Below are 26,458 nucleotides of genomic sequence, written 5' to 3'. Positions count from 1 at the left end.
AGAGAACCCACACTGCACGGGGAGAACATGGAGACTCCACGCAGAAAGATTCCAGTGCCCCCACCGGGACGCGAACCGGCAACTTTTTTGCTGCGAGGCAACAGTGCTAACACCTTGCAGCCCCCATCTGCACTTACTGCACGTAACATTTGAGGAGGTTGTGTGGCAGTAATTACATTTAAACTAAATAAACTGTAAATGTTCAAATCACTTATTACAGACAGGATGACCTGGCGGTGTAATACAAATGTGCATCTTGTAGCCCCAACAAGAGTTCAAACAAGCATAACATATGTAATTACTTGTAACTGATTTGTGCTCAGTTGCACTGGATTGCAAGAAGACATTGGTTCAGTTTAGGTGCTCAAAGAGGTCAAAAAGGTTAGAAAGCCCTGGCTTGAGATGTCAAGATATACCTTAACATCCCCACCTCACTTTTGACTGGGTGCTTTTGTTATGCTCTTCCTAGTTCTCCTATTTTCATCTTTTTAATAGAAATAGATAGTGAATGTCCAGGGCCCGACACTGGTAATGATCTCCTTGTTTTGTTTTTTTTGTTTAGTTTTTTTTATTTGGTCTCCCAATAACACCATCAAAGAAAAAATATTTCTGAGACATAGAAAACAGGGATTTTGTTTTTTTTTTGTCCGTCATGGTGAAATCTTTATTCAGTTTTTCTCCACAACCCAGCACAGGGTATCATGTCGAGTCCAAGTTCATCTCACAAGTATTTCACACTCAGGAAACAAAGCAGCGCCATACTGTATAGTCATGTATTTCTTACAAATCACCTAGAAGGGGTTATTACAGTTTAGCCAGCAATGGCATGCTGCTGTTGTAATTTTGGTGCTCTGTGGTTATTCGAGAGGGTCTTTATTTTATATTTAATGCTGTCAGCAGTGCACACTACTGCAGCTACACTAACTGCTGTTGAACATGTGAGTGTGTATGTGCAAATCTTCTTGTGTTCATAGATTATTCTGGATACACAGCGACTAGTAGAATCATGCAGCTTTTCAAATTTAAGACCCCTCAGAAAAAGACTGTTGTGTTGCTGCCATATTGTCCTGCATTAGACTGAACATTTTTACAAACTAAAGCTAAATCTCCCTCTTCATTTTAAAAGGAAATAGTGTAGTGAAGGGTAAAAGCTGCACTAAAACAAGTAAAAAAATGAGACTTTAACCACCTGCTTTTATGGAAGACTGTGGATCGTTGATTAAGTTATAATTCATGGAGTTTAAAAGCCCTCTAGTCAGTTCAAACAATCACTGTCACACTATCACAGAGCACCTTCTCTAATAGAGAACAACAGTTACAGGCATAAACAAGTTTGATTGGGATTTTCCATTGGACTTCGTTCAAAAAGAATAATCAAACAGCGTAGAATGCATCACTTGTTTAAAGCAGCCCAATTCAGGTGTGTGAATATTGGACATATTTGTTCAGATTAAAAAAAAAAAAAAAAGAAATTCTGTTGTAGCATGGCATGGGTGTGTTTTATATTTAGTCACAGACAAGACATTTGTTAGATTCTTAGTCCCCCATTAAAGATATCATGCTTGTGATGGTCTCTTTTTTTGTAAAAGTTGAGGGAAGAGTGATGTGAAGTCACTGAAAGAACAGCCAGATGAAGAAAGGACTTCAGGAAATAGATTTATAATAGAGGGAAAGAAAGGTAGTTTCTTTCAGGAAGTATAACAGAAAAATGTACCAAACTAGTTGGGAAACATGCTCTCCTGTCTGCCTTATAGCTATCCAGTTTTTGTCATTCTCATGCTATTAGTCTCATCACACATACTCATACACACTCATCTTTTACATTTGCTCTCTCTAAACCCACATCTTCCTTAGACGGTGGAGCTAGAAGGCATCTGGTGGGAGGAACTGTCTTGGAAAGAGGAGGTGACGTTGGCCAACAATTCTCAGGTCAGTCCAGTGTCATGTCAGCTCATGGATTGGTATATTTCCATAATACCTGACTAAATCTTCAACCAAATACAAAACCTGTATGTAATGATCTCATACACCATCTGTTTGAAAGACTGGGAAAATTGTCCCTTTGTCTCCTGCTTCCCCTCCTGGTTTCACTCTTCCCTCCTGCTCCTCTCCTTCTCTTCCTCCCTGCTCTCGTCTTTCTTCTAGTTCAGAGGCACACGAGTAGTCTTGGGATTGGGACTGTGAGTGTCCCATTGACTCCAATGACAAGCTTCGGCTAGACAGAATGCTACTTAGGCTGGACTGGCGTGCACCTCTGGGATGGGTCTCAATTTCCACACGAACCTCAATATTGGTTCCATCCTTGTGGATATTGGTTCTTTCCCTGTGTTTGCAATAGACATATTAGTATCAATAAACAGTACTGTGCAAAACATTCATATCCATCATACCTGACTGTATTAATCAGGGAGGTGGCTCATCAATCCAAAATTAATTCTACAGCAGAAAACCATAATCTGAAACATACATCTTGAATTATAAAGAATTATCTTTCGTGACAAGAAGATTAAGGAGTCCCACAACAAATGATATAGCCTCCACAGAACACTGATCTCAATACCATTTCGTAAGCCTGGGATAACATATACAAAAGAAAGAAGTGAATGAGACCAAATCAGGTAAGTTTTCAAAGATGTTTAGAACAATCAACCTGTGAGGTACCTTGGAAAACTGTAAGGGCCCTAAACAGTACTTGAACTGTTTTAAAGACAAATACTGATACACCAAACACTGACATTTAGTTTTTAATTTACCACACTTTGCATAGACTTCAATTTACCCTGTGGAGTTTCTTAACTCTAATATTACTGAATGGTTACCCTTGTTGTTTGTTTTATGTGCACGATGGATGCCGCAAAACACAATCCTAGCAATCAGGTAGCAGTAACGCACCAAGGAATGCAGCACCAGCAAAGACTGCAGAATAAGACTGCGTGCCAGTAAACATAAATGGGAACAATGTGAGCTTCACTTCCAAGAGACTTTTAAGAAACATTGGTTTGGCAAGTGTTTTATGAGAAAGGAAGTGCATTCATTGCATTTGTTGGATCTCAATGCATTTTGGTGCAGAACACTGAAAGTGTACTTAAGCTACTTACAAGAAAACTTCTGAGAATATCTTAAATGGATCAATGAAAATAACTGATGTCTTCATTTTTTGTAAGCATCCTTATTTTACTTTAAGTACCTAAAATCTTAGAGCATAGAATTGTATAGGTGCAATATCATTAGACGATGCAGATTTTATCAGTGAGTTACAAACTTTTGATAATTCTGTAATTGTAACAGCAGGACTAATAAATACCAATAAATACAGTTATTACATCAGAAAAAAAATGTTTGTAAAAATATATAACAATCCTTAGCAAAGTACGATTTTTAAAAGAAAAAGAGCAATCTAGAGGCAACATTTACCTTAAAGTAAGCGCTTGTGTGTCATCAAGCTTACTGTCAGGCACACTAACCACCTCACAGTCAGACTGGCTGTCCTGCTGAGTGTATCCATGGCGTTTTGTGGCTTCATCCAGTCCAACATATCTATCTTGCTCCGGGGGTGTGGTGCTTGTACTTGGGAGGACACCCACATCCTGTACACTGACTCTGACTTCCTGGACACTGGTATCGCTGAGTGTTGGGTTGTTCTGACCCATCCAGTGATCACTGACTACATGAGAGAATAGAAGATCTAATAGAGAAGTTGAAACTTTATCAGATCAGGCCAAAATCTGGAGGAAAAGTCACAATCAATTACTAATGTAAATTATCTTAGAGTTAAATGATATCCCTAAGCCTCAGTCACAACTGGATGCACATCTTTTGGGATCGTAGGTCCTCTGCAAATTTTGAGTGCCGTGAAGGCCATGGAGGTCGTAGAGGTAGAGGAAAGGTTGCAAGGGTCCGTCCAGAAAGGCACAAGTCTGCCCTGTCAGGGGTGACGTGAGATGTCTGTGGAAATTGTGCTCACTTATTGAGTTTGTCTTGCCACCTGCGTACATGGCACACACTCACCACTTATAAAGAGAATGGAGTGCACAGCAAAAGTAAGTCACACTTGCCACACGCGCTTGTGATGACGTATTGACGGTGTGCATTACATTACAAACAAAGCAAAAACAAAAAACAAAACAGAGACACTTCGGCGATCAGACAATAGGCTGTCTTATAAATTCTGTTAACATACTGACAGGGTTTGAGCTTCAGGACGTCTCATCATCCCGGGGCAACAAAAAATAGATCTGGGATGATACAAATTGATTTCAGGACAAAAGTTAAAACTATATAACAAATGGTGATGAAAATAAATATGATTTAATGCTTTGTGTAGTACACACACAGAACCTGACAACTTGGCGGTGACAGGTCGCCTGTCACCCCAGTACTGACTTCCAGCTGATACTGGCCAGCAGCATCTCCAGTGACCGACCCGCTCCTCCAACAGAGACACGTACTAGCTGTAAACACATATTTTCATAAATGTATCTTTTTACACATATTCGCTAATGATTACCTCTTAAAAACATTAATGTTATGTCCCAATTAGTGTGAGATCTGTGCATCAGCGATAAAGCCAAGAGTCGCGCTGTGTGTGTATGTGTATGTGTGTGTGTGTGTGTGTCTCCAGCTCCTGTCAGTCTGCTCAGCTCTCTGTTTATCAGGCTGGACAGTCAGTAACTTAAATAACTCTTAAGTGATAACAAGAGGACCTTAAGCTCAGAAACAATGAAGTCAGAGCAAAAGTGACTTTTCATATGGATTTGTAGAAAATGCTGCTTCAGACATTAAAATGAACTCTAGTTTGCAAAGGTAGATTTACTTAAAGCAATACAAAGCTGATTATAATATGGTATATCCATTATTTGTTTGAAGCAATAATATAATCAGCGATCACTGGCAAAACGTGAGTGGGCACTCTGAGCATGTCGACTATACTCCAGGCGAGGGGTAATGCGCACCCGCCATGCGTTCGATTTTGTTCATGAGTTGTGAGTGTGTGCATCATACATAACACACAAGGGGCACTTGTTCCCACATTGTGTGTGAGACGTCCCTCTTAGACCACGGATTTTCTTCCCACGGTAAAATTGCTCGCAAACTTCTTGGGGAGCAAGTTACACCTGCAGCATTGCTGTTCGCAGAGAATTCGTAACATTTTTTTGACATGTCAGAAATCCTTCACACGTGTTTGCAGACTGTCTGCAACCTCAAAATTTTGCAAGATGGACTTGCGTGGCACGAGCCATTCTGCGCGTAATTTGGACGCAGACAGGCCGTAGGAGCCCGTACAGCTGGTTGTGACCAAGGCTTTACTTACATTACAGAGTGATTTAATTTTGTACTCACAGCTGGCTAAGTCTTCCAGTTGGATTTTGTGTGTTTCAGGGGGCTCACTCTGCGGTCGACACCAGCCGTTCCTACACAGTGACATGGGGACAACCCCATAGACGTAAGTCAGCATTAGAGGCACACCCACACCTAAAAGAAAACAGAGAAGTATGAGGACCTCATTCATAAAATATTTGCCATTATTTGCCTAGTTTGGCCAAAAACTTTTCATTTCTATACACCGCTTAATCCTCACTAGGGTCGCGGGGGGGCTGGAGCCTATCCCAGCCAACTTAGGGCGAAGGCAGGGGACACCCTGGACAGGTCACCAGTCTGTCACAGGGCTACACTTAGAGACAGACAACCAAGCACACTCACATTCACACCTACAGACAATTTAGAATCACCAATTAACCTCAACATGTTTTTGGACTGTGTGGGAGGAAGCCGGAGAACCCGGAGAGAACCCACGCTGCACGGGGAGAACATGCAAACTCCACGCAGAATGATTCCGGTGCCCCCACCGGGACGCGAAGCCAAAAACTTTTTCTTTAAAATATTATTTAAAAGCCTTTGCAGCAATTAAACATTGGGCCTTAATTAATTTGAGGATTTTTTTTTTTCAAACGTAAAAACTTGTGGTGTAAATAGGCCAAAATTCTCAGTTGTATGGGTTTATCTTAACCCTAATACCGGATCCTACACTTCCCATAGTGTAACTGGATACCACCTTTTGATTCGTCATGCCCGATAATCCTTGTGTCTTTCATACTCCACACTGCACATTTTTGTCTTTCTTTCTGTCTTTTAGTTTCAGTAATTTTCTTCCTTCTTCACGTCCTCAAATTATTACAAAACTGATTACACATGCTGAGCAGCACTTACAGCGACTAATACATTCCCTTTTAAAGACTTTTTCAATTTCCATTATACAGTCATGACTCAATAATCGAACCCTGAACAATCCAAAAACCTTGCTATCCGAAAGGTTTTTTATGAATAACAAACTCAACCCATGAAAAATAGCCTTAACATACCGACAGCCTTGGATTCCAACTCCAACATGACATTTTATGTCACAAATAAGGATAACGCCATATTTTCTGACTTACCAATCCAACAGATTGGCTACTGCAGGACTTAATGCTCAATTCTGATATTTTTTATGACTTGTATGTGATCTGCTGTGTGAACTTCATACGACCCAGAAGTGTCCCGCACGCACAGAAGAGGGCACGATGACGTCACACGCAGTGAGCGTGCTCAGTGTTTACGAAAGTGAAAACACATGGTGGTGCCACCACTGCTGCCAACGATGGTGGAAACAGAACGGGGAACGCTATCCTAAACCAGCACCAGCAGCCAAGTACTGCCAGTCCTATTTGTTATTATAACAACTATGAACAACAATGAACAACAAATTACCCTTCAAGCATCAAGCCCTCCTTGTATCTCGACCTCCATCTTGACAATCCGACAGCCTTGTTGTCCAATACAAAAGAAGGTTTTACATTTAGTGTCGGATTATAGAGTCATGGCTGTATATCGCAATAACACAAAACAAACACAAGAGGGAGCCTCTCCTACTTCACGCTGTATCAGAGAGACAGTAAAGTTTCATGTAGATACTGATTGATAATGCTTTTCTTGGCATCTTACTATGCTGTGTGTTTGTGTAATATGTGACTGTGGTAGGAATGTGGGACCACAAAGCACAATGCCAACCAAACAAAGGGAGGCAGACATCATTAACGCAGTGGAAACACTAGGACACTATCTACTCAGCAACAGGGTGAAACCAGGGTGAGAGAATGAGCCTGCCAGCCAAACACTCTGCACAGAGAGAGGAATGAATGCAAAAAACAATTGTAGAGCAGTGAGAGCATAAAGTAGAAGAGGTATGATTAAACATATGGCAGAGAGTAATTGAAGCCAAAGTGATTAATGAAATGACACAGAGACAGAGATGCAAACACATGGTATATGCAGCGGTTGGAGGTGAGGGAGAGTCCAGTGTGACTACATTTGGGTTTGATTGAGTGTGTGCCAAGGGAGGACCCATCAGTGTGTGATGCAGAGATGGCCATGACGCTGTAGAGGAAAGCTTAAGTCTTAAGAAATTCTGTAAGGCATGGATATTACTCACAATGGGAATAGGAAGTGATGACTTTAAATTGAATGTCTGTGTGCAGAAACCTATGTTGTGAGTAGTCATATGGCTGTACACTTCTTGATGTGCAAGGTATGCTCTACATAACATTCAGGTTTATGGAGATCATATCTTGATGTATATTCGGATATGTATAACTCATGACTTATTAAAGGAATAGTTTGACATGCTGGAAAACAACCTCCTCACTTTTTTGTCGAGATATACAGTGCTTAACAAATGTATTAGACCACCATCCACTGTAAGGTTTATGCCACAGCTGCCCTAAATTGACAGCATTGGTAATTACCAAAATCATTTTTATGTTTCTGTTATGGTTAACACTCCAGTATGTAGAAGCTCATAGAGATAAAAATATCATGCTGTAGATGTATAGGGTAAAATTTGTATTGTTTTTTTAACAGATTAAACAAAAGCGATAAATTATTAATGAATACGTTGTAGAGGTGCTGTAAGGCTAGTCAGTCTTGTGGTAACATCAAATTTAACACACAAACATTAGATTAGTATTAGCTTTCCTTATCTAACCATGCACCAAAAAAGTGAATAGGAGTATTTGATGAAATGCTAAACTATGTCTTTAATTTAGGCTTGAAATTGTGCATGTAGTTTGTGAAAACATTAAGATGATCTCTCTTATCTTGATCTTACAGTCTTTACTCTGTATACAACGTAAGGGATTATTCCAGACACCTCACAGGTAGCTGCCAGTGTCAAATCCAAATGGATTGATTGATTTTTTTATTTTGTTTTCCAAAAATAAGTTTCTGAATACTGCCTTTGATGACTGCATTTTAGTCAAATTAGCATGTTTAGCATATGAGAGCTCTTTTTTGTCTTTCCTAACTCATTTGGACATTGTGAGGTTTTTCTCTCCTTTCATAAAAATAAGTGTGAATAATTACAGTTGTGACCAAAAGTTCACATGTACTTGTACAAAGCATGTATATCATGGCAGTCTTGAGTTTCCAACTCTGAATTTTCTATGATGGGTATCATTGTGGAACTGGTGCTTTACACAAAGTGATTGGAATAATAAAGAAAAAGGATTACCTCCACATTCTTCAAGAAATCCTAAATTCATTAGCCAAAAGGTTGGGTCTTGGATAAAGCTGGGTGTTCCAACAAGACATCAACCCCAAACACACATTAAAAGTTTAAACTAACCTCCCCAAAGTCCTGACTTAAACAAGAAGAACCTGTAATGAAGAACCTGTGGACTGTGATGAAGAAAATCTGTCCCAGAAAGCCAACAAATTTAGTTTTACTGTACCAATTCAGTTAAGAGGAGCAGTCAAAGATACAACCACACCACCTTGAGCCTATCCCAGCTGACTTAGGGTGAAGGCAGGGGCCACCCTGGACAGGTCGCCCGTCTATCACAGGGCCACACTTAGAGACAGACAACCAAGCACACTCACATTCACACCTACGGACAATTTTAGAATCACCAATTAACCTCAACATGTTTTTGAACTGTGTGGGAGGAAGTCAGAGAACCCGGAGAGGACCCACGCTGCACTAGGAGAACATGGAAATTCCACGCAGAAAGATCCCGGGTGTCCTCACCGGGACGCGAACCGGCATGCTTTTTGCTGCAAGGCAACAATGTATGTATATTTTTGGCCAAGCAGATTTTCTCATATTTTCAGAAGATCCATACTAAATCTATGAAATAACCTGAATGCAATGCTTGCTTTCTTGTGACAAAGACCCATGTTTCAATGATTCCATCAGAAAATGTAGAGTTACAGGAGTCATTGGAAACTCTTGTTTTTGTTCATGACTGTATGTAGAATACTAAATCAGCAAAAACAAAGCAATTATTTCTTGATTTGCTGGAAAGAACGTATCATGTTGTTGTTTGTTTCTTACCCACAGTCACAGCTGCTATGACCGGCGATACAAACACTGACATCATCACCCCACTTGCCACAGTCAAGTAGTGTTTACTTCCTGAGATATTGGTTTTCTTACAACGACCATGGACCTGGAAGGTAACAAATAGTACATAAATGACATAGTGGAAATTTTATTTGTTTCTTGTTCTCCACCTCTAAAACCATTTATTTATGTTCAACAACACATTTATTCCAGCATGCGTAAGGGCAAAGGCCAACTGCATGTGAAGCTATCACAGTGTTTTAAAACAAAACTATTCACATCTAATGGCATTTTACTTGCAGATTTGTTTCCCCGAGATGCATTATTAGTTTCTAATAATGTGAAAAACCCACATAGATCATCCATCTAACCTTACATGCATTCAATCATCAACTAACAAAATATTCTTAGCTTCTTATTTCTTAAGGAGAATGCCAGAATTATATACACGAAGGTACGCAAACATCTGCATAGCATTTACTTTATTAGTTTACTTTGATTAGTTTATTTGTTTACTATGAACAGTACATGCCAATGTGGAAGCAATATGAAAATTAGTCTGTTTCTTAATGTAATGCACAAACTTAAAATGACACAATTCTAATTAATTACATAATATCACACAGGCTTAACTGACAGGCTGTCGTACTGACCTTGCGGCCCATGTATATTGGTATGCCTACAATGATGACTGGGATGGCGATGCCCGCTATAAGGGAGATGACCACAGGTGCTCCAAGCAACATGCCCACCTGCCATAGTACCTTGCGGGTTTGAGACCATGGCTTTTTCCCCCAGAATGTACATCCTGAGGGACTGAAGCACAGACAAGAGATTGTTAAGGGTTTAAACTATAGGAATTCCCAGAGTTCTGAAAAAAAAAAAAACGTTCCACCATAAAACATTGTATTAGTCACATTAGCATGGCTTTATGGATGGCACTGTCAGTCAAACAGTAAGTTGACTGCTTTGATCCAGAAAAAAAATATTTAACCTTATTAGATGGATTTCCATAAAATTTTGCAAAGACATTAATGGCCCCAAGAGGAAAAATTCTGCTCATTTTGGTTTTCCCTTGACTTTATACCTAGTGTCATTTTAAGGGCAAAAAAAGGTAATTTGTTGGGTACAATCCCTAAAGCTCATGAAATTCCCATCACAATCACTTCTGTTTTGTGTTTGTGGTGTTTCTGTTCTTTGTCTGATACAATCTAAAACATACACAACAGTATGTACATAGTCACACTGACACATTTACATTTTTTTGCTGTTAAAGGGAAGTTTTTTTTCTCCTTTGAACTAAATGTAGGTAATGACACAGACTCCCAGCCTCAACCAAATATGGCACAACAAACTTCTGAATGATTATGAGCAGTGAGCTGTCTCATTCCCATCATTGCATCCTTTCATTATTTGAATGCATTTGTTTACATATCTATTAATCTTAGATATTGCTTACAGAGAAATGGGAAAGTTGGGTTAACGAAGTTTGTGTATGAGGGGTCAACATTCTGGTACATAATATGATTGTGAGTACCAAGTAAATGTCCCTGTAGGTGCGTATTTGGTAACAGCCCTTGGTGATGTGGTGTAATTCTAACTGCCTTGAAGAGTAGTACAACTGACTAATGTTGTTTTTCTTATTTAAGCAACAAATAATGTGTATCAGCAGAAGTGACAATGTAAGAAACAAATAGCACCTAAGGGCTATGCTACTTTTGCTAAAAAAAATTTTTATAGAGCACCAAACATCACGTTGAGGTTCTTAAAGGTAAATTATCACATTATGGTTGTGCTCTGCTGCTCTGAACTGACAGATTTGCCGTGAGATGCTAAAAGCTCTGCTGCTCTTTCAGATGTTCACTGCAACTTGTAATACAGGAGATAGACAAGGTTGAAAGGAGAGGAAATTAGTGAAGGTGAGAGGGGAAGGAGGAGAGACAGTGCAGGAAGCCAATATACCTTGCACATAGGGATAAGTAAAAGTACTCATTTGTAAGATGAATGTGTATAGAACAAGTGCTTTTCTTTATGCCTAAATATAGAAATGGATACTGAGCCCTGGTATTAAATGACGGACTGGTGCACTTGACAAAATAGATGGCTTCATGAGAAAACAACATTATGTGGAAATATTGAAGCAGCATCTGAAGACATCAGCCAGGAAGTTAAAGCTTGGTCGCAAATGGGTCTTTCAAATGGACAATGATCCTAAACATACCGCCAAATTAGCTACAAAGTGCATTAAGGACAAAAAGTCAATGTTTTGGAGTGGCCATCACAAAGCCCTGATCTCAGTCCCATAGTCCCATTTGAATATCCAAAACATTTGACCCAAGTCATACAGTTTAAAGGCAATGCTACCAAATACTAAGGAAATGTATGGAAACTTCTGACTTTGAAGAAAGTAATAAAAACAATCTCTAAAAAAAATCTCTCTTTCATTATTCTGGCATTTAACAAATAGAAATAATTTTGGTAATCCTAACTGACTTAAAACTGTAAAAATTTAGTCATATTTAACGTCAGACAGCAAGAAAAAAAGGTTATGTTTCTTTTATATAGTATATGTGAACTTCTGGCTTTGACTGTATGTGCCTTGCTGAGTGACTCAGTTTTTACCTCGAACTAAGTCTTGCCTTACAGACAATAGTGGCGTAAATGCAGGTGTTCATAGTGAGGCTAGTTATGAAGTATAAGGTCTCTAGGATAGATGTAAGTATTTTAGAGAGCTGGATTTGAGCTATTAAGCATTATTTAACTTCATGCTGCTATGAGCCTACAATGACATATGCTGCTCTGGGACTTGTAATTTTACTGTATTGGCCCCAAAAACCAAAACTTTTCATTTTAGCACAATACGTATTTTCATTATCAGTTACAGAGTCATTAATGTTTCTGAATAACTGCTTGATATAAAAAAATGAAGAAATCTGCAGCCATTTTCTCAATCCATGGTGAAATACTAGCATCATACTGGCACTCCTGGCACTCCACCGCCGAAGGATACTGCGTCACTTTGAATGTACACTCTTAAGAAAGAAGACTCTTAGTACTACTCAACTGCAAAGAAGATTGACTGGTGGCTACAGCTTGGTTGGGCTGCCAAATTGAGGCAAGAGGCTAGGAGATTTCAAAACTGTGACTGCAACAGCAGTTGAAGATTCGTTTTGAATTAATAGAACATCTGCAAGAACTGAGTGAATCTTTGACTCTTTGATCGCCACACCTCATAACTTTCAAAAATGTTGTGATTAGAAAAGGGACAATAGGCAAAATAGGGAAGGGATAATCTGATCATTGATTACAGTCATTGAGTCAAGTTTTACTGCTTATTGCTGTTAGCTTCTACAAGTATTAAATCAGGCACATTATCTGCATTTAAAGTAAAGGTTTTGGGGCGCTCTGGTAGCTCAACCAGATAAGATGGCGACCCACAAACAGGAGCTATAGTCTCTGACGCAGCAATAGTGGGATCGAGTCCCAACAACGGCCATTTGCTACAGTTCTTTTCACACACTTCTCCCTGCTTTCCTGTCTCTCTCCACTGCTCTGATAAATAAAGGCAAAAACCAAAAAGAAAAGAAAAGAAAAAAGTAAAGGTTTCTAGCTTTATTGTATTTCGTATGAAGTGATGTAAAAGTATGTGACCAGGCCAGGTCCATAGACAAATTATCTTGTCAGTTGATGAAGACTCTGAAATTAACTTTGCAGCTCAAATAATGTCCAGCAACTATACTAGTTGTTACATACAGACGGATGGTATCATGAATCAAAATGTTTTTATTAAGTATTCGTTTGGTTGGCCAATAAGAGAGTGTGTGGAAAGGTAGTGAGGTAGCTTTGAGAATGGGACAGCTGGCAGCTGGACAAATCTCCTCTGCTTGAGCCTTTATTTTGTAATTAGAATTTTGTTCTGGTATTCACTCAAGCAAGCAAATATTCCCACTTTAATGTTATCCTGTACTGGAAGGCTTGGTTGACAGCACCAACGACTATTCAACATTTTTCCAGATAAATACCTCAAAAGATGTAGTAATTGTTACATTTTGTTAATGCCTGTTGAGGTTTGTAACAGCTTTAGAGTGGTATGCTTGTGTAGTGAGGGTGAAAAGGATACCTGAGGTAGTGCACGTCCGTGATCTCCTGCATACAAAGCCAGCAGAACTGACAGGCACATACTGTGCAATTCATACGGTTACAGCTGCCATCATTGGTCTTCATGATATAAGCACCACAGCGAGGGCATGCTTTGATTTCTTCTGCTTCTGCAACAGTGTAAATAAGTAAAAAAAAAAAAAAAAAAAACACCCACATGTTGCAATAAATATTTCACTTTACTGCAGTTTGTGCTAATTTTGAGCTTCAGCAATACTTGTAGAAGTTTGTTACCGATAAACAGTCAAGCTAGCTGTTCCTCGTGATTCAAGTCAATTTACTATGGTAAGCTAAACAGCTGCTGGCTATAGCCTTATATCAATGGAGAGATGTAACAGTGTTATCAGTCTTCTTGTTTAACTCTTCACCAGAGAGTAAATGGAAAGTTAAGTGTATTTCCAAAATTGTTTAGGTTTGCTTGAAGTTGCTGTCCCTGTAAAAAAAATGATGGAGATTAAAGAAATAAATGACAGAGTATTCTAAAAAGACTTTCCTCATTTCTGGCACTAATGTACAGTCGTGACTCGATAATCCGACACTAAATGCAAAACCTTCTTTTATGTCAGATAGCAAGGCTGTTGGATTGTCAAGATGGAGGCCGAGATACAAGGAGGGCTTGATGCTTGAAGGGTAATTTGTTGTTAATTATTGTTCATAGTTGTTATAATAACTCATAGGGCTGATCTGAATAGCACTTTCTGGTCTTTGGATATTCAGGCCCAATTAAAGATGAATATCCCAATATTCGGCGTGGTTGGGGGGGCACTTCCACCCCGGGGGAGTGCTCCAACAGGGTGGAAGTGGCCGGAATGCGCAGGCTGCTGCTGGTGCTAGTTTAGGATAGCAGTCTCTGTTCTGTTTCCACCACAAGTGGCAGCAGCGGCGGCAGTGGCACCACCATGTTAACTTCTGTCAACACTGAGCACGCTCACTGCGTGTGAGGTCATTGTGTCTTCTTCTGCACATGAGGGACACTTTTGGGTCGTTATCCTTATTTGTGACATAAAATGTCACGTCAGAGTCGGAATTCAAGGCTGTTGGTATGTTAAGGCTATTTTTCATGGGTTCTGTTTGTTTTTCCTAAAAACCTGTCGGATAGCGAGCTTTTCGGATTGTTAAGGGTCGAATTATTGAGTCACGACTGCAATCATCACACATGACCACACTCCATGACGCACAGCTCAAGCTAAAAGACTGGCTACAAAGGTAGCAATAGCTCCTAATCTTACCTCCTCCAGGTTCTTCATTGAAGATGTATAGCATGGAGGCATCATTGCCACCTGAGGTGTGGCGGGCTCGCAGACGCCGGGCCTGGTCACACGTCTGGTTGGGGTGCCACAGCTGCCGACAGTGGTAGCAGAACTCGGTATCACATCCTTTACGGCCACAGATCAGCTTGGGACACTCTGCACAGCCGTAAGCTATCACTGCATAGCTAGAGAGATACAGAGAGAAGCTACAGATAAAAATGATAGAACAGACAAAATTATTAGCTTGACTGATAGAGGTTTAAATCCAAGTTCCTTACTCACCTCTCCTTGTGGCTATGATTTCTAAAGGACTGAAATGCACAGAAGCCAGTTTTATTTAAATACCATAGATTTGGTTGACTGACTGGAACTTCTATGGAAAGCTGTCACTTCTATTACCTAATGTGACTGTATTGGTTTGCTGTTCATCCAGGTCAAGCACAATGAAAAGTTTATTGTTGATTTTGCTCAGAAGCAGAACATTTGTTGACTGTGTGGCTCAGTGAATCACCATTCATAGAGAGACACAGCTATCTGTGGGACTGTCTCTGTGCTATCTGCTTAATTATATGTGGGAAAGGTGGTAGAGCAGGTTGTCCACTAATCTCAAAGTTGGTGGTTTGATTCCTGGCATGCTGAAGTGCCGTAGGTAAGACACTGAACCGGAAATTGCTGACAAAAGCAGGCAAGTGCCTGCATGGCAGCTCTGTCGCTATTGGTGGCCGAGTTCGCATGAACAGGAAACCAGTGCTTTGAATACAACTATTATTTTGACAAAATTTTTATGATAAAAGATCACGTGATTAATCATCAAGTACAAGTGAAAGTAAATGTGAGTGATTCATCAGGCATCTAGAATCCAGCTCTCCTGCAAAGAGCTACTTCAAAGGCTGTGTCAGGTTTTTACACTTGCATTTTCAGCCATGTGTGGTTTTCAGGTTTGTCTGAAGGGTAGGTGAATCAAACATCCTGAGGTCCACACACAGAGAGGATAATCACACCCCTGCATTGATTCCACTTTTGAATCAGACCAAATTTGAAGTGACTCTGTGTGATTCTCAAGTCACCAACCTTTGATCAACGGGGTGGGTACTTGTGTATTAAATATTTCCAGGCATCAATGAGTACCTTTTCAATTCAATTAAATTTTTAAATTCAATTTTATTTGTATAGCGCAGTTTACAACATATGTCATCACACAGCGCTTAACATAGTAAATCGCCACAGAAAATTGCAACGATTGGATTATTTAGATCCTTAACACCTGTTTTAATTTGTTCAAGTTAAAATATTTGAAGAAGGTTTAAAAAATAGTAGTTATGTCATAGACTGCTGACATTATATGCATTAGTCAAATTTTATTTTATTACCAGTGCTGAACATTTTATTTCTTGCACACAAAATAGACTGTAGATTGCTCAAAGTTTACCAAAGTCTTTTAGAAAACACTTCATGATGCATATTCATATAAATTACAAAGCTTAAGACATCTAAAGCCATCTGCATGAAATAATGCTTTGTGTCTGATATGGCTTCATCTCAAAAAAGTATTTGTTCGATAGTTATCGCCCTATTATTCGCTTTGTCAATGTTCTGTGATTCGCATCCCAGTGAGGACACCCGGGATCTTTCTGCGTGGAGTTTACATGTTCTTCCCGTGCAGCGTGGGTTCTCTCCAGGTTCTCCGGCTTCCTCCCACACAGTCCAAAAACATGTTGAGGTTAATTGGTGAATCTAAATTATCCCTAAGTGTGAATGTGAGTGTGCTTGGTTGTCTGTCTCTAAGTGCAACCTCAAACTGACATGAATCTTAAGCTAGTGTTACATTAGCACAGGCACAAATATATTTTGACATGAAACCCTTGTATTGCAGATTGTCTCTGCTGAAAAATTCTGCACTGATTCTTATTCAAAACCGCCGGTGGTGGAATGACACAGATTTGACAGGACCTGTAATAATGTAGTGTTGCATTCGGTCTTTAATATTTTTCAAGATATTCAAGATGTCTGTGAAATTTTAGACAATCCAGACAAGTCATTATTTATTATTGTTATGCTTCCCAAATAAATTATTTTATGTCCATGTGGACAGTTAATTAGTTATTTACTCAAAAGACATTTGAATTTTCAAAGATGTTTTTGAATACTAATGTGTTCTTGGAAAACTGGTTTGCACCTAAATCTAAGTGGTGGCATGTGGTAGTACAGGCTCCATTCTCACCTGCAGTCAGGCGCAGGGCACCAGCGTGTATCTGAATCAGAAGCCAGAAAACGCCTCAACTGGTACTCCTCGAACCTCTCCAGCAGTGCCTGGTCATCCAGAATGGCACGAACATCCAGTGGTGCCAGTGTTTCAGAACACTGTGGGCAAGCAATGCCTACTCGGCTCTCAGATATCTCAATGCGCAAGTACTGACGGAGGCAGTCGGAGCATGACCTATGGGAACAGGAGGTGAGTCGTGGGAAGTGGCACCGCGGTTGACTGAGCAGGCACAGTGGGCACTCCTCCAGATGTTCATCCAGTAGCTGCTCTTGACTGGAGGAAGAGAGGGACAGGACACCAGTGGAGCCGCTGCCCATGCACTCGCCTGTGGCAGCCCCATTCTCATCAACCTCATCTGCTGCTGGCAGACCTCCTCCTTCTCCTTTTTCTGCTCCAGAAACTCTTAAGTCTCCAACCTCTTCTGCTCTGAAGTTGAGATCCTGAGAACAGTTTACACACCATGTTTACTGACCAAACCCAGCCATATGATTTAAAAATGTCCTTGTATTCAAGATGATGTTCAGAGACAGCAAACTTGAAAGAAGGGTTCTCATTGCTTGTAGCATCAGTGAGTGTGTACATAGGTGGGTCACATTTGATGTACTTTATTGGGTTTCCTCCCAACATAAATTCTAGAAATTATCAGTTAATCAAATTAACACAACTGAATCTGGGCAGCAGCAGTATATGAGGTGGAGAAAGCAAACAGAAGGTGATACATCCCAAGTTAATGATCTACGTCTTCTACATCCTCTTTATGTACCTACGTACTGCTTAAAGATAAAGTTGAAATTGGAAAACATGAATACCAAAATTACTTATATAAATCTGAACATTTAATCAAAACTCAGGAGACCAAAACAAGGAAATGAAACAACACAACGTGGCCTTATTTCCTTGCTTTTGCTCACTCTAAGACAAGACAAATAGGTAGTGGAAGCTACAGTCTAACCTGCTCTGGATGCTCGCTCGGAGTCAGGGTAATGGCTACTTCCTCTTTGGGCCACGCTTCCACAGGCCTCTCGGACCTTGGTTCTGATTTGGGCTTTCGGCTGAAAAAGTTTAGAAAGCTCAGGGGCCCTGTCTGCTGCTTTGGCCTCTTCATGGTCTATAAGTAGAGCAGGAGCAGCAGCTGGGGAGGACAAGCCAACGACCATGAGCAGGACGCAGTGTGAGTGTGAGAGTGTGTGTGTGTGTGTGTGTGTGGGTGTGTGTGCGTGCGTGCGTGTGTGTTTGTGGGCAAATCAGCACAATGCGCTCTCACAGCTCAGACTCTTGGAGTTGGATGCCTACTTGGCTGTATGAGGGAGGAGAAGAGGGAGAGATGGAGAGATGGAGAAGGAGACGGTGGGGAGTAGGTAATCTCTGCCTGTGGAAAACATCACTATCAGGTTTACTGTGCCTCTCTTCAGTCTTCTTTTCCTTCAGCTCCACTGCAGTACGCTAGATGTGAGTTAGTCCAGAATTGGTTGACTACCCATCATTTAAGGCCTCCTGTCGAGTGTTTGCAGTCCTTTACCTTGAAAACAAAAGCATATTGTGATTAAGTCGTAGAACCAGAACCAGCGAATTGTATTCATCTTTGATGCATTGGTAAATACATTTTTAGTAGAATGGTAATATTGTCATTCCAGTTATTTCAACCAATGCGTAATTAAAAACTAACATAAAAAATAATAGCTTTTAAAAATTTACACATTTAAAGAGATTCCTCTGAGGGAACACATTACAATACATTGATAGCAGAGACTATCAATTTAACTATCATGTTGTATATGTAAGTGTGCACAGTTTTGCATATATCATAATATCATAGTTGCCCCATGATTTACAACTCTGCAACAGCAAATGTTACTTGACACCGAATCACCCATCTGCCCTAGAGTAGAACGCAATTAATCAATTAATGATTAATCATTAGCATTCCTAGCTCAATACATAAGGAAAGCCACAGCAACAACACACTGTTGAAAACAACAAAACCACATGGGCAGAAAGTAAAACAAAACAAATCGTGAAATACAAGGACAGAGAATTCCAAAACCAAACCAAATCAAATTCATTCAATTCAGTTCTCACTAGGGCTTCGGGGGGGCTGGAGCCTATCCCAGCTGACTCAGGGTGAAGGCAGGGGACACACAGAAAGATCCCAGGCAACCTAACTGGGACGTAAACCGGGGATCTTCTAGCTGTGAGGCGACGGTGCTCACCACTGAGCAACCGTGCAGCCCATTCAATTCAGTTCCATTGTATATATATATTTTTTCTCTCTCTACTGTTAAGTTTAGCCATAAAACCTTCCTCTTTGATAAACTTATAGTCAGTTCTGCTCAGAGCACCTGAGTCATGCCTTAGTGATGCTGCTATTGGTTTAGACTCCCATGATGCACTGGGCTCCTCTCTTCTTCTCCTCTCTTCTTCCACACAGTTAGATACCACCATTAAATGTCACAAACTCTGTGTTTCCCCTGAGGTCCTGTGTTTGTTCTCTCTGCAGATGTCTCTGGATCTGGAATTTCACGTCTCTAATCTGCAGTCACTGGCCTCACCGGCCTTTAAAATGTTCAGTGTTCTGTTTGTATTGTTTGTCTGTTCTCCATCTGCTATCCCCCTCACCTCCGTCCTCACCGCAACTGGTCGACGCACATAACCACCCTCTCTGAGTCTGGTTCCATCTGAGGTTTTGTCTTTCCTGGTAAAGGACTTTTTTTTTTGTTCCTCTCCACTGTTACCACGTTCTTGCCTAAAGAAAATCCAAACTAATATCTTGGATTTGTTGGGGAATTCCCCTTACAATGTGAAATGCTATGAGATGACATACACTCATGGACAAAATTGTTGGTACCCCTTTCATTGGTTAATGAAAGAAAAACCCACAATGGTCACAGAAATAACTTGAATCTGAAAAAAGTAACAATAAATGAAAATTCTATGAAAGTTAACCAATGAAAATCAGACATTGCTTTTGAACCGTGGTTCAACAGAATTATTTTTAAAAATAAACTCGTGAAACAGGCCTGGACAAAAATGATGGAACCCCTAGAAAAGACTGAAAATAATGTGACCATAGGGACATGTTCAATCAAGGTGTGTCCTCTAATTAGCATCACAGGTGTCTACAAACTTGTAATCAGTCAGTCGGCCTATTTATAGGGTTACAAGTAGTCACTGTACCACACTAAACATGGACCAGAGGAAGCAAAGGAGAGAGTTGTCTCAGGAAATTAGAAAGAAACATATATTGCACATATTGTTCAGAAATTTAACATCCATGGGACTGTAGCCAACCTCCCTGGAGGTTGGAGGAGGGAAACTGATGACAAATCCAAGAAACAGATAATACGAATGGTAACAAAAGAGCCCAGAACAACTTCTAAAGACATTAAAGGTGAACTCCAAGGTCAAGCTACATCAGTGTCAGATCGCACCATCTGTCGTTGTTTGAGCCAAAGTGAACTTCATGGGAGACGACCACTGTTTACAATTCTACGTTTGCACTGTTACAGAAGCATCTTGACAAAAGGAGTGTAATTCGTTATATTCTACCTCAAGAATGTTTAATAAAAAGGTGATTTTTTTTCCTCTGTGGTATCGAAATCGGTATTGAGTATCAAGTCTTTTTCCCAGTATCAAAATCAAGTTTAAATGTGACTTGCTGAATATTTTCTTATCAATAGATGCTATGATTCACTGATGCTCCCTGAACATCCCACATAGCAGGCTGTGGTAGATGCTGCTTGGTGGCTGTGATATGCTCTGACAGGTGTGTGACAAAAATGGACTTTAAAAATAATAAACTAGGGCGTTCTCATGTCAGATTTGTCCGAGGTTAAACCCAGTTACATGTATTCAACACACGGTCTGTTCTATGAGCGGAAAAACAGCGAATGCAGGTGTGCTCCGTTTTCCACGAGAAGACCTCATTTTTAAGCGTAAATACTGCAGTATCCTGAAGTTATAAAAGTACTACTTTCCACCACTGTGGTTAACACAGCAGCTTCCTGTGTCAGTTACAGAGACACTATAACAGTTAAATGATCATCATGCTCATCAATTCACACACTCTCAAAAACAAAAAAAAGGTCGCAAAGGTAGCCCTTCTATTTGAACAAAAATTTAGCTCTTCTCTCTTTCTGCTCTGCAAAATTCTCTTTTACATTTCGGTTGAAGTCACTCATCTCTGTGACCAGCCTTTTCTCCATTGATAGCATGGCCGATGCATTTAGCCACCACCACAGTCGCTGTCATCTAGTCAGAGAGGAGGGGAAAGGTCGTGTGACGGTGTCTGAAAGCGCAGTCGTAAGAACATCAAGGGACACTTCTGATATCCAACCACAGAAGACAAAAGCAAATAAAGACAAACTTAACTGGCTTAAAGCAAAAGTGGGAGGGTCCGGGACACGCCGAGCTGCGCCCCATGAGAAAATCTGCAATTGCCAATCAGAGCCTGGGCCAAGGTCACATGATCACGAAATGTTTTTCAAGCTACATACACTAATGTGGCTGGCGCCCCGCATCCAGGAAGTGTAAAATTAGGAAACACACAGTAAAGACTCATTTTAAATCTGTTTATTACACAAATATTGGTAATGTGGCAAAAGAATATGAACGTTATTATTAATTTTATTATTATTTTGTTTGAGAACTACTTTTTAATCTGGTCATTGGTCGTGGGGCGGCGCCCCTGCACTAGCCGCCACTGCTTATACAGTTGTGATCGAAAGTTTGTGAACCCTTTAGAATTTTCTGTATTTCTGTTTAAGTATGGCGCTGCAAGGTGGCGCAGTTGGTAGCACTGTTACCTCGCAGCATGAAGGTTGCCGGTTCGCGTCCTTTCTGCGTGGAGTTTGCATGTTCTCCCCGTGCAGCGTGGGTTCTCTCCGGGTTCCCCGGCTTCCTCCCACACAGTCCAAAAACATGTTGAGGTTAATTGGTGATTCTAAATTGTCCGTAGGTGTGAATGTGAGTGTGCTTGGTTGTCTGTCTCTAAGTGTAGCCCTGTGATAGACTGGTGTCCCCTGCCTTCGCCCTAAGTCGACTGGGATGGGCTCCAGCCCCCCCCGCGACCCTAGTGAGGATTAAGCGGTGTATAGATAATGGATGGATGTTTAAGTATGACCTGAAACATCATCAGAAGTCTTAAAAGCCCAGTTAAACAAATAAAACAAAAATATCATACTTGATCATTGTGGAAAATGACCCACTAGCACATATCTAGTAGGACCTGATGTGACCACCTTGTGCAATAACTGCAGCTAAATGTTTATCGTAACTGTTGATCAGTCATGCACTTCAGCTTGGAGGAATTTCAGTTCATCCCTCTGTGCAGAGTACTTTCAACTCTAAATTGTTGTTGGGTTTTGTCACATAAACTGCTGGCTTTAGTCTCTTTCAAAATATTTCTATCAAGGTCAAGACTTTGACTTGGTCATTCCAATAAATTAACCTTAACAGATGTGGAGTTTAGACTTTGATAAATCTGAGAAATCAATGCACTTTAAATAAAACAAAGCACCACTGAAAACTCCTGACAATAATTTCATCTTCAAATCAACTTCTAATTCTAGAGGTTGAAACACTGACCACACACAGATATGTAATATTGGATTATTTTCCTCTGTAAATACATTTCCAAATGCAACATTTTTGTCTCATTCGCTTACTTAGGTAAGCCTTCTGATGATGCTTTAGGCCATTTGAAAGAGTTCGCCAACTTTCAAGCACCAATGCACATTTTTGGTAAACACCAAGGCTAATCTTTCTGAGAGTTAAGGAGCCACACAACTGAAGAAGGAAGAAAGAAATCACATTGAACTGAGTCCAATAGGGGTTAAAATAGTAGTACTACATTACTGTTATTGCAGTCAAAAATATATTGAGATCTAATTGAGAAATAATACCAGAAATCCTAAATCTCAGTAAGTCTCAACAGTAGTGTGCAGGTAGGAGGAATGAGTTAACCAAAGGTGAGCATTCACTGCCAAAGTTAATTTTAACAAGATGCCACCTTGTAACCTGCTCAAGCTCATCACAACTTTTTGGCAAGCAAAGAAAGTGATACCAAGAAATGACACTTCTTTCCTGTGCTATCAGCTACAAAAACAAAAGCTTCAGCTTCAGCCTTCACCTCAGTCTAAATTCACAGCAGCAAGCCCCGTTTTTCAATTTATTTCCAACAGGCAAAGAACACTGATCCCTCAGCCAACAGTTGACTCTCACCCAGAGTTTTTTCCTGTATAAAGGATTTTTTGGTTTTCCGAAAGAGGTTTAAGTCAGCACCACAGGCAACTAGTAGCACAACAATTGAGAATTTAAAAAATAGAGGGAAAAAGTAACCTGCTTTGTTATGGACAGCATAGTAGTCATCGTGTAAATAGAATAGTCACCAATAACAGAAAAATGCATAGATTTTGGTCAAATGCAGTAAGTTAGAGCAATTGCCTTTACTGTGCACAGACCAATCAGGCTTACTTTTGTGCTTACTCATCCCCCAAAGACCTCCATTCTGAGCCAGGAAAAACCCTGTATCACTGGAAGTCATAAGGTCCAAAGGCATGCTACAAAGGCATGTTGATTCATACCAATTTCAACGTGACATCAAAAGCAGCACATACCCAAGTATGGTTTCACTGAAAATGTAACATAGGCAAAAAGTTCGTAAACAGTCATTTAAAAGTGGCATTCCAGAAATTTTACACATAAAATATGTCAATTCATTCACAGTCTTCTGTGGTTTTGGAGGAACCTCACAAAGTCTTGACAGATATTATAAAATGAAAGCCAGCATTTGCTTTTTTAATTTTGAGCATTCTTGTTTTTAAATCTGTCTCTTGTAAATCCCACAACTTCATGGAAGTGCAATAACAAATTGCTTGACTAGCCCTTTAGGATCCATCCATCCATTATGTAAACACCACTTAATCTTCACTAGGGTCGCGGGGGGGCTGGAGCCTGTCCCAGCTGACTTAGGGCAAAGGCAGGGGACACCCTGGACAGGTCACCAGTCTATCACAGGGCTACACTTAGAGACAGACAACCAAGCACACTCACATTCACACCTACGGACAATTTAGAATCACCAATTAACCTCAACATTTTTGGACTGTGTGGGAGGAAGCCAGAGAACCCGGAGAGAACCCATGCTGCACAGGGAGAACATGCAAACTCCACGCAGAAAGATCCCGGGTGCGACGGTGCTAACCATCGAGCCACATTGCAGACCGCCCTTTAGGTTGCCCATTTAAAATACTAAAAGCATTGGTTATAGTGAAGCAGTTTGTACAGATTATTCTAAAAATGGTGTACTACCATTGTTTTATTTACATGCAGACTCACATCACAAACACTTCAAGGTAGTCCTGAACTATTACTGTAACAAACAGTTATAGATAACCTGCTTGTGTAACTTCTTCACTCATGTGGGAGCTCATGCCGTTAGTGTCAATTGTTTGTCTTTGGCAAGTGATGTAATGCATGTGCTAGTTATTCTTAACTCTAATTTCACATTAATTACATACCTATATGACCTCTTCTGCCCCTTTAGATGCATTTCAGACCATGTGACACCTGTTAACGAGTTGGATTAAAAAGCTTAGTTTTTAGCTTGACTTTGAGTTCAACCTCAGTAAACCTGACGATACACCCTATTAAATATCCATCTACTAGACAGATGCTGACATCAGCAATGCGGCTTTCAGAGGCATGACAGTGACCTCAGTCTGCCCACACATATTCCTGCCCCATGGCATCCCTGACCAAAATATACCATTTCTGTACCATGTGGAGCTCGACATTGGAATCTGAACGATTTCTGATAGCCTATAATCTGTTTAATGATGCTGAAGAACATCAATAGAAGATATTGGGTTTGAAAGCCTATGCTGTTGAAGACTTTCATGAAAAAGCTGTGTGTCTCCTCAGTCCTCATCCATATGTTAGAACTCAGCACCGTGAACAGTAGTAGCGTATAATAATTATTGTGCAACCAAACCTCCCTCAACCACAGGCCTATAGGCTGTAGCCTATATTAGTAGTGCAACTGGAAATTAGATTATGCAGACTATTAAACAGGCTTCTTGTGCAACCTCCACACGTACTTAGAAGTTATGTACACACTTTCCTACATCATTTTTAGTCGTTTAAGGAGGGGTTTGTCCATAGGATCAGAAAGCTATTGCAGGGAGTGGCATGTTTAATAGGCTATTTGTTCGCCTGTACAGTATCTCCGCCTCCTTGTATCCCTTATGGACACGAATAAGAACAGCAATACAAAAAATAAAAATTTAAAAATAAAAAAAAAAGCCGTGCGAATCCGCATCTGTAAGTCTGTCCAGGCAGCAGAAAAATGACACGATAATTTCTATTACGTAAACGGTATCTTACCTCGGTACGGCGCCTTATTTTTGCAGCGCAGAATCAACAACTGGCTCCTCCCCTTGAGGACGAAACCGCAGCACAGAATGACAGCCCTTCTCCTCCACTTCACTGCTGCGCAGAAAACAAAGCTGTGTAGGGGCTATGTATGGCGGTCAAGACGTGTCCGGGGTAGAACCGAGCCGAGATAAAGAGAGCGGCGGTGAGGCCAGTCTTCCCTGATGCAGCGGCCTGGGGGAGGCACACTGCGGTGACATGGACCAATGAGATGACGCAGAATCGCAGCATCTCCTATTCATAAATGCCCAGTTCCTCCAAAACATGGATTTTTACACGTTGGGTTTTTTTGTTTGTTTGTTTGTTTTGTTTGTTTGCTTGTTTTAGTTTTATCCTTTCTTTTATTAGTCCCAGTCAACCTTTGGCAGCCTATTTTTAATTATTATTTTTGTGTTTTTTGTTATTTTTTCGTGTTGTTTATTTCTATGTCATTTCAGGTCAAATGCTCACAATAGAGAAATATGAGAGTGATTCTCTCTCTTCCTTAAGTGTACAGTAACATTAATTCCCGAGAAACCACACTCACCCATTGTCTTCTCCTGTGTCTCTTGAAGCTCTAGCAGACCTGGGGACTCGGGGCTTAACTGTAAAAATCACAGTCACTTTGAAGTATGTGCCATTTATATTAATACAAAAGACTCACACAATAAAGTTGTGAGCCGTACTGAAAATACCATTCATAGCTTTTTAGGAAGACAGCCTTGAATAAATGTTGTTTTGGAAGCCTAGTAGATGTCTGCCTACTATGGTAATGGACTGAGACTTTAAGCCTGTTTAAGTAGTCAATTTCCCACATGTCTACATTGTCTATCTATAAACTGACATGTAAATAACAGACTCTGTAAAATAATTCAGTCATAGTCATAGAATCATAATTTGGTCAAATCAGTTACTATATACATACAAACTGCCACTATGATGACTCAGTCAGATATAGCAACAGGAAGCTATTTTTTTGGAAATATACAATGGGTCAATATT

General features: G+C 40.3%; 1 protein-coding gene across 1 annotated transcript; it reads right to left on the bottom strand.

Annotated features, from left to right (window-relative positions):
• Window positions 1-635: 635 nt before the first annotated feature.
• On the bottom strand, window positions 636-25,614 carry LOC103355636 (E3 ubiquitin-protein ligase RNF19A). Its single transcript, XM_008279504.1, has 10 exons — window positions 25,430-25,614; window positions 18,000-18,566; window positions 17,006-17,487; window positions 14,764-14,969; window positions 13,497-13,644; window positions 10,030-10,192; window positions 9,368-9,482; window positions 5,341-5,472; window positions 3,415-3,685; window positions 636-2,323 (listed from the first exon to the last, which is right to left on the bottom strand). The coding sequence occupies exons 2-10, from the start codon at window positions 18,150-18,152 to the stop codon at window positions 2,023-2,025; spliced, it is 1,971 nt and encodes a 656-aa protein (XP_008277726.1). The 5' UTR covers window positions 18,153-18,566; window positions 25,430-25,614; the 3' UTR covers window positions 636-2,022.
• Window positions 25,615-26,458: the final 844 nt, after the last annotated feature.

The sequence above is a fragment of the Stegastes partitus genome, unplaced genomic scaffold (assembly GCF_000690725.1).
Source record: "Stegastes partitus isolate 25-593 unplaced genomic scaffold, Stegastes_partitus-1.0.2 Scaffold161, whole genome shotgun sequence".
Taxonomy (NCBI): Eukaryota; Metazoa; Chordata; class Actinopteri; family Pomacentridae; genus Stegastes; species Stegastes partitus.
The sequence above is the reverse complement of the archived record's forward strand: the minus strand, read 5'-3'. Positions and strand labels throughout refer to the sequence as shown.